Source organism: Haplochromis burtoni, unplaced genomic scaffold, assembly GCF_018398535.1.
Source record: "Haplochromis burtoni strain Fernald_Lab_line unplaced genomic scaffold, NCSU_Asbu1 Contig_416, whole genome shotgun sequence".
Classification (NCBI taxonomy): domain Eukaryota; kingdom Metazoa; phylum Chordata; class Actinopteri; order Cichliformes; family Cichlidae; genus Haplochromis; species Haplochromis burtoni.
Window position 1 is genome coordinate 80,113 of NW_024582777.1, and position 14,729 is coordinate 94,841.

The following is a 14,729-nucleotide window of genomic DNA, read 5'->3' on the forward strand; positions in this document are numbered from 1 at the left end:
AGTTGCAGCCTTGACCTTCTTGGTCCAGTGAAGACCAGGCCAAGTTAACAAAGAACTCAATATTAAAATGATTCTTCAACAGCAATAGTAGTGACATAAAATGTTTCTCTATCACTGCCTTGAAGATGAGCACAGACACAGATTCATCCTTATGTGTGGTGCAGCCAGTGCTTTTAGTATTTTGGAAGCGTGTGTGAGAGCCTGAGGTATTGTAATTTCTGGCACCAGGACTGTTGCGACAAGAGCTGGATCTAAAACTGGTGCTAGGGTGTGAAGCAGCTCACACTTCGGCTTTGATGGGAGAGGAGGTTCCAACTAAAGATGCAGCTCAGACTCAGAGCTGAACACGCTGTAGTGAACTTGTAGGAAGATCCCCATATGCTGTACGATACGTGATAGGATGTGTAATCTTTAGTAAAATCTGAAATTTTCATTTCGTTTTGTTGTATGAATTAGGTCCTGTTGCCATAGTAATGAGATGGACTCCTGCACCTCCCTAACCTTTGACTAGACAAGTAGTTAAGAAAAACAATGGATAGAATCAAATGCTGATAAATACTATTTTCCCCCCCGATACATCCCATATGTCACTATTTGCATAGCACACTGTTTTAACCCAAACGATACAATTAACTTAAAAAGTTTTTCCTTGTGTATATATATATAAAGGGAGATTTGCAACACATTAAATTCAGCTCACATGCCTCGTTCTCTCAGGTATCCTTATTTATAAAGCACGTAACATATAAAAGTAGTTCTACTTTCTACTTTCTCTCTTACTCACATATTCTCAGTTAGTTTCTTCCACTGTAGCTACCATATGCATCTGCTACCTGGATCATACAGGCAACAAACAGCATTTTTTGGACATATTTAGTTGAGTCAGTTTCACTGCACTTTTAGCTCCCTGGTCACTTCCTTTCCCCTCAATGATTAAATGCCAGATTACTTCCTGTCAGGCTAATTGAAAGCTGTTAATCTAATAACGTTACTGGAAAGAATTAGTAAGCAAGTCTATCTCATTTGTACCCAAGGTGCATTTGTCAATTTGTTTTTAAAGACTTTTTCAGATGGTTTCCGATAACTGTTGTACTGAATTGGGGGGAAAAAAATCTCCTGGAAAACATACATGAATATGAATATCAGTCTAGTGATGCTGTCAGGCTTTCAGTCAGGGTGAAATAATGTTTTACTGTAAAGCTAAAGAGCAAAGCTCTGGTCTTCTACTCAGGTCAGAGTAAAACGAGGGAGTCAAGTGAGCTGGCTTCCAGCTGCAGACGGGGAAACTGAGGTTGAATGCTGATGTCAGGATGGAGGTGAAGGCTCACAGAAAACTGCAGCTCGTCTGCTCAGCAATCTCCCTCTTTATTACATAACATCCTTAGATAACCCTCCTGGCTCTGGCCCCCGTCTTCTGTTCCATCTTTTTGCTTCAAAGTTGAGAATTTTTATTTTCTAATGTTGTAAATATTTAGCTAGGGGCTGTACAGTGTTGGCCCCTGCTGCTCTGAATACTCAGCTTTGTTAACTGTGTTAAAACACTTTGTGCAGAGCGTGCAGAAGCCTCCGGGGTCCTGGCTGCTACTCCTGTTGTTAAGAAGAATGAATGACTTATGTTTATTTTTATGAGCCTTGTTCTCTGCTCACTGGGTATGTGTAGATTTTTGACATAAAGAAAATATAAAGGAATCTATTTAGAAGACAAACACTGGTAGCAGAGGGAGCTTACTCACTAGCTGAATGAAAATCATTGGATGATGTCATAATGTTGACCAACGTATGGACTAGTTGCCATCTCTTCTGTTGCATATGCAATAGTTACTTATCAGCAATATGCTGTTTAGTAATGGAGCAATATCAGCTTACACTCCACTGACTCATATTATTATACGTTCAAGTTTGAAAGAAGTTCATACTACATAAACTGACTTATTACTTCCACCAAGGTGTTAATGTTTTTGCTACCGTGTGCGTTTCTGTAATTCTGGCTGCAAACACAACAGCTCAAAAGGTTTTGAATGAATTCTGATAAAACTTTGTAGACGTATAGAGTGGAGTCATGTAAATAATCACATCCACCAAGATCGTCAAGGTCAACTTAATGATTTATTGGTGGAAAATTGACAAAATACCTTCTAACTTAGAAACTATGATTCTTCCAAGTGTGGTGTCTACTGTATAAAGTTTTTAAATGTCAGTTCACATTTGACCTCTGACCTCTCCTACAATATGGATCTGAAGGTCAACAAGATAATAATGCTCTGTAGAGCTATTTAAAACCATGTTTCGTACTGCCACTGTTTGTATTGACATTTAGGCATACAGAGAATGATATATGAAGATTCTAAATATCACGATACTTTGGACCTCCGACCTCTTCAAGGTCAATAAAGTCAAACTTTCATGAAATGTCTTGCCTTCAAAATTATTCTTAAATTCTACTGCCTTTTCACATCTGATCTTTATCTGATTTTTACTGCGCTACAAAGTTCTTAAAGTACGTTTAAAACACAATAAATAAAACAAAATTAATATATAGACAATACAATACTATTACCCTTAACGGTAAACACAGCCCAGAGAGTGGGCAGTGTTTACCTGGCAAAGGTTGCGCCTTCAAGTGCTTCTTTTTTTGATGCTTTGTAATGTCGAACAGAGATGCAATTTAAGACAGGATTTGCCTTAAGCTGTTTTCATTTCTAGCCTAATCTCTCATTTATATTTTACAGCTTTTGAGGAACCGTATGTATTGAACCTATAAAACTGCTGATCTCTCGGCACATTTTTCATTTGATACGTCCAAAGACAGTTTTGTTTTCAGCTGCATAAGCACCTGCACACTGTGATAATTCTGTAAAGACTCGTTAGAGTTTAAGTGGGGATGACACCAAAAATAACTGAGCTCCAGGTTCTGTTTTCTTTGTATACATGTGAATTTTAGTGCGTGCACACCCCCTGAAACCATGTTCCTGCTTTTAGACAGACCTTTCTCTTTCAGGCGCCTCGGCAGTGATGTGTTGCAAAGCCGACAATAACACGGCTGAAAAGAGTCGTAGTGTTATTTATTTACTTTGTCTCATTCGCTGATGTTAAAAGTATGGTGTGCTGTTGATGCTTCGGGCCTTTCTGCTCAGTTTTTTTTCTAATGCCGTCTTACTATAATAAGACTGTGAATCAGTTATGAGTATCATTATTATTAACACTTATACTGAACCCAGACTAGTGATATCAGGGCTTTAGTCTTAACCTCTGGGGCTGAAGCCAGCTGGAAAAAACTGCAGTACCTCTTATGGCCATGTCAGCAATGACATTAAAAAGCCTGTTACAGTGGTTTTCGGCTGTGTGATTACCACATGTTAAAGATATATGTACGACTGTCTCAGAGTGATGCTGAAAACTAGTTTGTGAATTTATTACGTTTAAACTGGACTGCTGTAATTCACTATTATCAGGCTGTCCTAAAAACGCCCTGAAAGGCCTTCAGTTGATCCAAAATGCTGCAGTGAGACTGCTGATGGGGAGAAGAAAGAGAGAGAATATTTCTCCTATATTGGCTCCCTGTTAAATGGAGAATTTAATTTAATTTCCTTCTCCTCAAATAAAAGGTCTTGAATAATCAGGACCTAATACACTGAAAAAATAACCTATTGGATTGACGTGAAAAAACCTGTACAGTACATCAGTTGCAGGAAGTAAAGTTATATTTAGTCAACTTTATGTTTTTTATAACTGCACAACTTTTACATGTTAAATTAAGAAGTTATCAAGTTTGTCAAGTTATCTCATGTTAATATAACACAAGAATGTTTGTTGACATTTAAACTTTTTTTTAATGTTGAGTGTATTTAGTTACCTTATGTTAAACTGATATAATTCTTTCATTTTAATCTATGTGTTTGTCTTGATAATCAAAAATTACAAATATCTGTTGGTCTATCAGCTAGTAGACCTGATGTCCTCTGGTTTGTCATGGGCATCTGTGTTTGGAGTGTTCATCATTCTCACTGTAGTCTCCTCAGTGCTGTGAAATGAGCAGTTTCTGCTCTGCATCAAACCAAAGCTGAGGAACCTGTAAGATTCTGGGCCAAAATATCCTTTAGCTGGATGAACTGGATGAGTCTAGGGAAGTCAGTATGTAGGGAAGGCACACCCACAGCACTCTGTCCTCTGAAGAGAAGAGAAGTAGTTTCCTAAAAGCACACTGTAAAAATAAAAATCCTAATATAAAAGTATTTTACTGTGTATTTTACAGTTTTGTACTGTTCTTCTAGAATATCATTAAATTCACATAAATAGACTGTGATTTCACATTTCACATGTAAATTACCGTAAAATCACTGCAATGTAATAAAACATAATTTTCTTGTTTTTTAAATGTATTTGTCTGTACATATGCAAATTTAGATTGTTAAAATACATTCACAAATGCGTCATAATTTCACAAATATTTGTCCGTTATTTGAAAGATTAAGTATTATTATCCATATTGCCGCATTCATTGACCTTGTTTATAGGTAATTTCATGGTTTAATCACATTAAATTGTTCCTAATTTAATGTTTAAAAGCACTTGAAAAAGGCAAAATCCCATGTAAAATTAGGGCAACAAACTGTATTGTCATTACTGGAAATAACCGTATTTTTATGAGTAAGTTATTTTCTGTTATTTTACAGTATTATTTTGGCGCCCCAGCTGCCGGAATATTACTGTTTTTTTAAGATGTTTTTTCCAACAGTGCATATCCATAAACTGAAGCTTGACATTGGTGTTAAGGCTGCAGTGGTTTGGTCTCTCTTTGTAAGTGCTGTAACAGGTCCAGGAGTCCATCTTCAACTCTGTCTATAGTCCATCTCTGGTCCTTGAAGTCTTCATGGATCAGACATTGAGCAACACTGCATGTCTTCATCTGTTTAAGAGATTAAAATGATTGTTGCATATACTTCATATTAGGAACACGGTTATTTTTGCTGTATTTTGCTGCAAAATCAGTTTTACCCCGGTTCGTTTCATTCCTCGAGCATCCAGAGATGCACTGGACTCAGTAGTTTATTCATCTTCATTTAAGCATGCACTTCTAGAAGGGAAGACGAGGCCGGCGTGTCCCTCTGCAAAATCTTCACCTTTGTTAGTTACAGCCAGCTTTATAGAGGCGACCCCATCATAAAACCCCCATGGTGTGCTCCAAACTCTGTGTGTATGCACGTGTACGTGAGTGCCTGTGTATGTGCGTACCAGTATGTATGTGTGAGTGCACGTGAGTGACTGTGTACGCATGTGGGTGTGGGTGCGTAACAGTTAAAGCACTGTGGGTGTGTGTCTCTATGTACGTGACTCCCTGCCAGTCATAAAAGTCCATCTCCCTTCCAGACCACAGTTATCCAGTTACAAATGTTGAGACCCCCACCCAGGTATCCTCTGGGGAATTTTCACTCAGCATTAACTCCTCTTTGTCTTACTTTCACAGTTCAACTGGGGGAGGGTCTCCTACAATCTACTCCTAAGTTCATGACACAGTCAGGCCTTTATTTATATCCAGGGCAGTGTCAGTGTCTCACAATTCTATATCCTATCTAACACATTCCTAAACTCTAAAATAAGCTAAACATTCCTACAATTTTCATCCACATACTGATGAGGGGGAGAGAAAATAAATAAATAAAAAAATAACTACTGTCATCGTCATCATCATCGAGCATTTTTTATAAACACCAAAAAATGTGATTTAACCCGCTGGAGTCAATGCCTGCGACAATGTGTCCAAATCACATGACCTATTTAATGTAGCAACAGGACACAGCCTCGCCGACTCTCCATTTGGACAGTTGACAGCCAAGTAAAACCAGAGCTATGATAAATATTTTGCACCATCCTTTTTCAGAATACTGTCGTCACATTTAGTGCAGGAAGAAACGGTGAAAAAACAGATTTTCTAAGACAAGAGCTTACAACCTGAAAGTGCTTGCAAGTAAAACAACCCCTCACCAAAAAACACCCATGTCAATCAATCAGAAAATAAGATGGCAACAAGTCGTTGTTGTTGTTGTGTAGTTAGTGCATAGGCTTGTTGTTCTTTATTGCTTTATGTGCTAACATAAGTAATTTTATTTCAGGTACCTGTGATATCTAAAGCAGCATTTCATGTCAACAAATAAATTAAAGGGAGTAAATGAAAAAAATGACTAAATACTGAAATCGTATGTAGATCAGTCAAAGCGAACCAGTCTACAAAAGCTTTGAGCAGAGAAACATCCACAGACATACTCAGAGCTTTAATATATTTTCAGGGCTTGTAAACAGGATACAAAACATTGGGATAATTTTTACATTGAAGCTTGGGTCAGTGTAACTAAGTGTAACTTATTACTAAACTAATAGTAATAAAAATACTTTTTAGAAAAAGAATAAAAAACAAATCTATGGAGAAATAAGCATCCCAAACATATGTTTCAACCAGCCTTAGTTCAATATTATAGTTTGTCTTTGGGATGCACAAAAAGAGAGAGATCCTAGTGTTTCTGTGTATGAAAAGTAACATGTAGTAATCCAAATGGTCAAACACCGGAGAACCAGTTCAGTGTATCGTTTTATCAAGCGTTTACCAGCATCTATTATTCTGCTTTACTGAAGAATGTTGAAAAACATTTACAATCATTAATCTTAAATGTGATTCTCTATTTAAATTCTTGGCTGGTTTAGGTTCCTAATTGTGTTGTGAAAGATAATGATGGATTATAGAGGCTAATAACTATGTTTTCTCTGTGTTTTTCTCAGTTTTGCTGGTTTCCCCCCCGTTGAGCTTTGAGCTGCACAACAATTTATTTCTAAATGACAAAATGTCATTTAGCTGTAATTTTGATGGATGCTGAAGTGCGGCTTAGAACATAATAGTCTCCCTTGTTTTGCTGCAAATCGCTTGACCATATCTACCAGTATCAAGAAAATGAATACAAACATGGTAGCTGCTTAATGATATATATTGTAAAGTAATGAAAATTGGGCTTGCTGTTATGAATAGGAACACCTCAATATCTTTACTACTTGATGTGGTTGTAAAGATGCGTCTTAGTTGTTGCACATATCCTAATTTGGATAGTTCAAGTCTTGATAGTAGGGTTATTTTTGTAGTCGTGAACATAAAGCACTTTTTGAATGAAACAATTAACTTGCAGGTAAACTAAAAACAACAAAAGCACACTGTAATTAGTTTTCTTTACTCCATAATTCATTTTCCCTTGTGCAGCTCTTATGTAAGCACATAAAAGGTCTCTAACAAACTTTTTCAAAAGTTTTAATTGCTGCTGTGGGCAGCTCCGATTTTCTGCCTGTTTTGATTACATGTAAAAGTATTGTTGCAACAAAATATCAGTCTCAACATTTCTACACGTGTTTCAGGGTTTCATTTCCCCCGTTGTGATGACACTGTTAAGACAGATTTGACATAGATGCAAATTATAATAACCAATTTCTCTCTTTTCTCGTCCCGCTCCTTCCCCATACCTTCCTACATTTCTAATATTTCTTTTTTTCCCTTTTCCTTCCTCCTTTCACTGCTGCCCAGGGCATCAGTAGCCTGTTCAGCTCTCTGAAGGTGGTCCGCCTGCTGCGTCTGGGCCGGGTGGCCAGAAAATTGGACCACTACCTGGAGTATGGTGCTGCTGTTCTGGTCCTCCTGGTCTGCGTGTTTGGACTGGTGGCCCACTGGCTTGCCTGCATCTGGTACACTGTGTTTGAAATGATTTCAAAAGTCATTGAAGAAACCTTCCCTTGTAGTAACATCTAAAGGCTGCTGCTGGCTCTTCTAGGGATTTACCTAACCTCACTGCACCTAATTACTCATGCATGCTCATTGCTTCCTTGTCCCTATCTGTGTTTTAAAAATCATACACTGCTGTTCTGCTTTGTTTAGTTTCTTCCACATGATATTGAGTAATATGCTAATTTAATTTGCCCCATAGCAAGATTAGGGGAACAGTTCCCACATGAAAGCACAGAAACCCACTTCAAATCGTTCCTTAATTTCACATAATCATGAACATTTAACACAACAATATTTTTCTAACGTATTGCTCACTGAAATGTAGTCCATGGTCATTTTTGTACATTTCTTGTATTCTTGTAAGACACTCAAATTACTTAGTTAAATACTTCTGATGTATACTTCCAAAGGTGCATTAGTTTATTTTTATTAAGATTAAAGTGAACAGTCCATAAACACACCTAAAGTTTGTCATATGATAAAGGATTAACGATTTCAATAACCGTAATGAATATTTACTGAAGTTGTTTATTCACTACTGTAAGCAAATAAGAAAAGTGTCAAATTTTATGCGCCCAATTAATGAAAGGAATAAAAACGGTTTACATATTTTTTAAAGAGTTTTCCCTTCATCTAAATCATAGTTGTGATTGCTTCTGTCATTTTCTTTGAAGCCTACTATATTTGCACATTAAACCTGTAATGTTGAACTGCCGCATGCTTTAAATTTGGGTTGGGCAGCATTTTTTTTAACCAGAGCACCACATTGTCTTACATAAAGTAAGCGAATGGCCAACAGGATAACTAAATTGATATTTAGTTATCCTGTATTTTTATCTGTATTTACTGTACAGCATTTTGGTCAGCCTTGGTTGTTTTTAAATGTGCTCTATAAATAAACTTGACTTGACTTGACTTGACTTGATACATATAAATGTATTTGAAAGAAGACGGTGATATTTAAGCACATTTACAGATTTGTTGAAATCAGCTTTCTTAGAATATAATCTCTCATTTAGTCAAGGCTGCTGAAAGTAAATGGGGAAGAAGATATTTTATTCAAATCTCAATCTAATTGTTCAGTTGTCAGACTAGCTGAATGTACTTAAACTACTTAAACTAGGTACTTAAATGTATTCAAATTCTGATTTTGTCCCAAACAGGTACAGCATCGGAGACTACGAAGTTATCGATGAAGCCACCAACACCATCAAGATGGACAGTTGGCTTTATCAGCTGGCTATCAGCATTGGATCGCCTTACCAATACAATGCCAGCGGTTCTGGAGAATGGGAGGGCGGCCCTGGCAAGGATTCTCTGTATATCACGTCCCTGTATTTCACCATGACCAGCTTGACGACCATTGGATTTGGAAACATTGCCCCCACCACAGACGGAGAGAAGATCTTTTCTGTGGCCATGATGATGGTGGGATGTAAGTACGAGCTATGTGTTGTTTGGGCTTTTTGGTGATTTTCATGGGGCAAACGGGTATTGGCTGATGTTTCAGCCAGTGAAATGGTACTGGAGGCCATTTCCACCCAGTAGTTGTCCTCTGCTGCTGTAATATTCTTTGCAGACATTAAAGTTGTCTGAAGGAACGCTCGTGATGGAGTTTTGATATGTGGTGTTTGAAAGGTTCAGGTGTTGTTAGTTAGTCAGTCCAATGCTTTATTTCTACGCTAGTAATTTTAATGATTAAAGATATAGTTGAACACTTAAGACATCCAAGAGGTAATTACTAATGAATTTACTGACAGCTAAATCAGGTTGAAAATTCTTGTTGCACAGACATTTGTGCAATCACACTCAGAATTCACAATGAATGGACCACAATGAATACTTAACATTTTAACTACACCAACTTTCGACTTATGATATTTATAAGGTCAAAATTTGTGCTTAGGGTACACCCCATCACAAAAGGATAACATCACATCACACCTGGCCAAATGCTAGAAAAAAATGCATTGAGACGCTTTAAACATTCAAACGTGTGACTAAAGGCGTTGTTAAAAACAATGTTAAAAAAAGAGCCCAAGAGAAAAGCATGTTGGAGTTGTCATGGAAATGTCCCAGTGTTGGCCTCATTTGCAGATCATTCTTGGATTAAAAAACATGGTTATTCATAACCATGACACAAACCAGACACACACACACCTCGCCCTGATGTATACGCTCACAGACTTTTAACATCAGTGCCCCTTGTGAGGACACTTTTTACCTAAACTCTGGACACGCCAAGCCACATTTGGAGTATCATAACTGTGCACTCAGATGAGTGCTTCGGCTTAATATGAGCTGCCGCAGAGCAATTTAACATTATAATTAAGCAGTAATTTTACAGTCCTGCCTTTGTTGCAAAAGGATTCCTGACTGTCTGTCGATGTTAGGCTTTTGGGCCACGTAAAGTGTCCATATTTTGATAGATTCTGGTCAGCTGTGTGCAAATAGGTTCATTGTATGTTTGACTGCTGTTGTCTCAAGAGACTGTAGTTGGAAGGAAATTGAATTTGCTCACCTGTGTGTGTGTGTGTGTGTACCTGACATGTGCACCGTATAAGGTTTAATTATTGTCATGTATATTGTGTGTAAGGCAGCATATTTTCCTCAGCTGTGTGGACCAGTTTAGTTCATTTTTGACTGACATACTTTAGTTATATTAGAATGTAAAACAAATATAGTACAATACCCACTCTATATCCTATTTTTACGTTTTTAACAGGCTATATCAGGGTTTAACATACCCTGCTAATCATTACCATGATATTCTTGGTATCTAATATTGACTTCTTCACAAATCCCACATGATGTTTATATGCAGCAAGCTTTAAGGTTATTATTGAACAGAATATCACAGTTGATTTAAATAATGGAAAATATTAACAGGAAAATTGCTGCTGAAAACGTTTCTCTAAACATATTAAAGGCTTTTGCTTGGAAGCACCATACTGCTGATGAAAGCAGGAGATAACCAAAAAGAACAATAGAAGGCAGCGTGAGGCAGAGATGAAAAATGGAAAATTGTGCTCCCTGTGGTTAACCCGAAGAATCATCTGAACAAATGACTTAGCGATGTAATATTTCACAGTGAATGGCAAATCCTGGCACGGTCCTTTTTTTCCTTAAAAAAAAAAAAGTAATTCCATTATTCTGCATTTCAGAGAAAAAAAATGCTCACATGGAAATCTCATCCGGCTTCATCTTCAGCTTGTTGAACAGAATCACTGCTCTGAATCTTCTTTGTCCCCTGGACCTTTCCCAAGTTGCCAAAGCCTGACTATAGCTCATTAGTTACGGTTTCACAGGCTCATGGTGGACACTACATAGAGGAATGAAGCACAATGTTCCCACATGTTATATTTCTTAAAGTAACTGAGTTGTGTGGTAACCTTAAGAACTGGTCCTGGGATTTATCTGAAGATAAGTCAGGATCTTCTTACACTGTGCATTTTATGTGTGAATACAAGACTTTAGAAAGTAGAAGTCAGTTCAGTTTTATTGAAACAACAAATAACAAAAACAGTCTCCTTAAGACCTGATAATAAAAGAAAGGAAACCCCAACAATCACACAACCTTGTATGAACAAGCACTTGGTGACAGTGGAAAGGAAAAACTCCCTTTAACAGGAAGAAACCTCTGGCAGAACCAGGCTTACGGAGGAGCAGCCATCTGCCTTGACTGGCAGATGTTTTTGTTTTTTGTTTTGTCTGATATGGAGGGAGGATATGATGGAGCATTTGTTGATATGAACCTGCAGACAGGATCATGGCTCCACTAGTTCGAATGGATCAGGACTCCAGTTTCAAATGTTATCTGTCCAGTAAAGGGCCATTATAAGTCAATATCACTCCCGTACAGTTACATCCACAACCTGTTGGGCAAAGACAATTTTTATGCACCACTGCAGTGGACTTTAAATCAGCATGTGATTGAAGTGTAGCCTTTCAGCCTTAATTCAAGGGATTTTACAAAAATTACTTTGAGCCTCTGAAAATGGGGGAAATGGTAGCTATTCCTAAACAGTTACCACAAAATCTCTGTGAAACCCATTGAATTAAAGTTGAAAGTCTAACACTTCAATCACATATCAGTTGTTTGATTTAAAATCCACTGTTGATTCACAAATTGTGGATGAAAACAGCACCCACAAAGTAGCAGGTTCATTATCACCAAATTTTATAGTTAATGTGCACAAAAAAGGTGGGGGATGTTTCCGCCTAAAAGAGGTGGAATAAATGCATGAATAAATGTTAACATGAGGCGGTGGCAGTGGTTAGACAGGAGTTGAGTCTGTTAAGCTTCAATGAGACTCAAATTTTCACATGCTGTTTTATAAAGCACCACAATATTAGAAAAGCTAATTGCTTGGATTAAAATAACCCTTTTGCAATGCTATCCACATGTTGGCAAGTTTGATTTTCTATGCTATCAGGCTGACATAATCTAGTTTGCGTTTCTATTTATTACTGAGATAAGTAGAACAAATGGGCAATAATGCACTGTGGACTACCACTTGGAGTCAAAGTATAGGATAAAATCTGTGAAACTAAGCAATTAGTCCAAAAGCAGACATCATGTGGCCAATGATTATTTTTAAGTGTTCGCTTGTTTTCATATCTTTCATTAAAGCATTTGGCAGTTTTCCTCATACGTGTCACGTACAACTTTTAAAGCCAGTTTTCAGTTTGCCAAAACTCCATGAAGACTCTGCCTGCTTGGCACAATTTATTATCCATTTGAGTGGTATAAACAATCTGTTTGATCCTGTTTGTTCAGTGGTTTCTCTTTTAAAACCTTTCAGTGTTTTTGAGGAAGATGAGTTCTCCCCTCCTAAATTGTATTGCAAAAGCATTTCTGTTTGGAATTCTTGATGCTTCTGCTGGCCTGATGGGGCTTGTGTAACAATGTCTATATCCTGGAGGAAAAGTTACTTTCAGGTCATCAATTATTTAAGTGTACGCACAGTCTGCAAAACTGCAAATACAGATTCTTACACCGTGTTCTTTTTCTATCAAGCAGTCCCCTGGAGGCTTTGTCAGGGGAATGACAAACAGAACAGTTTAGGTAGAAAGGTCAAATAGTTACTTTAGCTACGACCTCTAAAATAGGCATTCACATTGTCAACAGCAGTGTGAGTAGTGTTTTCTATGATTATGTTTCTCAAAATTACACCTTTAAGTGAAATCTCTCTCGTTGTACAAGTCACAAATCTTAAGAACTCATAAGTGTTATCACAACCACAATATTTTACACAACTCGAATCAGGAATCTTGTACCTGTCTTGTATTTTGCAGTTGTTTCACTTGGCAAGAAATAGTTTTTTTCTGTAGACACAACTGCCTTAGGGAAAAGCTGCTGTACATTATTTATCACATCTTTTATGCTAGAACAATTTAATTACGGTCGCTCTTTTTTTTATCCTGTGCAAATAAGTTATGTGTGTCTTTAGAACACTGTGGCTGTAGTTCAGCATTTTTGTCGAGTTTATCATTGTAATCATTAGTTTTAAGTCTTGTTGAGGGCAACATTGTCACGGCTAGCGGGGGCAGACCGTGTGGAGAGTGTGTGTGGTGGACCCAGGCGCGAACACAGGCGAGGAGACCGGAGTGAACTTAAACTGAAAGCGAGCCTTTATTTGGGCTGATGCAGAAGGGAGTAGACAAAACATAACAGGGACAGAGACTGCAACTAACCAAAAACCTAAACTGGAAAAACACGAACCTGACTGAAAGGCATAACTATGATCACTGTGAACAGAATGCTGTGCAGATGCATGGAAACTGTGAACCAAGTGGCGTGACGAAAGAGACATGAACATGACCTGCACGGAACCTCATCGTGCGGCTGCATGAAAAACAACATAAACCAAATGGCAAACATGAACTGCACACAATCCTGAAAAACACTTAACTTGACCAAGGGGGAAGTACACAGACGACACGACAACGAACAAAGGAAGACTGAGGTGATCAGGGGAAGTGGAGACACATGAGAACACAGCTGACTCGAATGAAACATAATGACAATACAGGGGAGAGTAACACTAACTACAATGAACAAAGAACACCAGACTCTTACAAAATAAAACAGGAAACACGGAGACATAGACATGGAGATAAAACATGACATGAACTTAACATAACCACACAAAGACATGAAACATGACATGAACTTAACCGCATAGACATGAAACGTAGACGCAGGAACCAGGGACACTGAGTACAGGCGGAGATGACAGAAATAACTAAGGTCTGAACAGCAACCTAGAATTTAACTAGATTGGAAATGAATACAAAAAATACATAAAACTCAAACACTGGGTCACACGACCCAGTACCGTGACAAACATGGTGTTTGTAAAGTAGTTTTTTGTCAGTCACAGCTCTATTTCGCGCACTTTCTGGAATATTTTCCAGCACTGTATTAGAGTTTTCAGTCAAATTACTTCAAACTTTCATACATATTTAAATATGTATGAAAGAGCAAATACAGTAACACACTGTCCAAGGTTTGTATTTCAAGGTTTGAAATACATACATTCAGTTTTGTGTCACTGCTGCTCATCCAAATTGTCCCTTTCAAGCACAACCCAAGAATGCTCTACTGGGCTGAGATCTGGTGGCTGTGGAGGCCATTGGAGTGCCTTGTTTTTCAGTCTTCTGTTGTCTAATTTTGGCCAGTTTGTGCAAAATGTAGCCTTAGTTTCTTGCAGTTAGCTGCTAGATGTGGTCTTCTGTCACTGTAGCCCATCTGCTTCAAGGTCAGATGTGTTGTGCTTTCAGTAATGCTCTTCTGCATAACTTTTTTGTAACGAGTGGTTAATTTTTTACTGTTTCCTTCCTATCAGCTCACAGTAGTCTGGCCAATCTCTTCTGCCAGACCATTCCCTGTAAAGCCTGGAGATGGCTGTGCGGGGAAATCGCAGTACATCAACATGTCTGAAATACTCACACCAGCCCGCCTGACATC

General features: G+C 37.9%; 1 protein-coding gene across 1 annotated transcript in view; it reads left to right on the plus strand.

Moving 5' to 3' along the window:
• Window positions 1–14,729, plus strand: part of LOC102299992 (potassium voltage-gated channel subfamily H member 5) — a 189,377-nt gene that overhangs the window by 32,473 nt on the left and 142,175 nt on the right. The window contains exons 6-7 of the mRNA XM_005949612.3: window positions 7,559–7,716; window positions 8,920–9,191. Coding sequence (XP_005949674.2) covers window positions 7,559–7,716; window positions 8,920–9,191 — 430 coding nt within the window. The remainder of the gene's footprint in view (window positions 1–7,558; window positions 7,717–8,919; window positions 9,192–14,729) is intronic.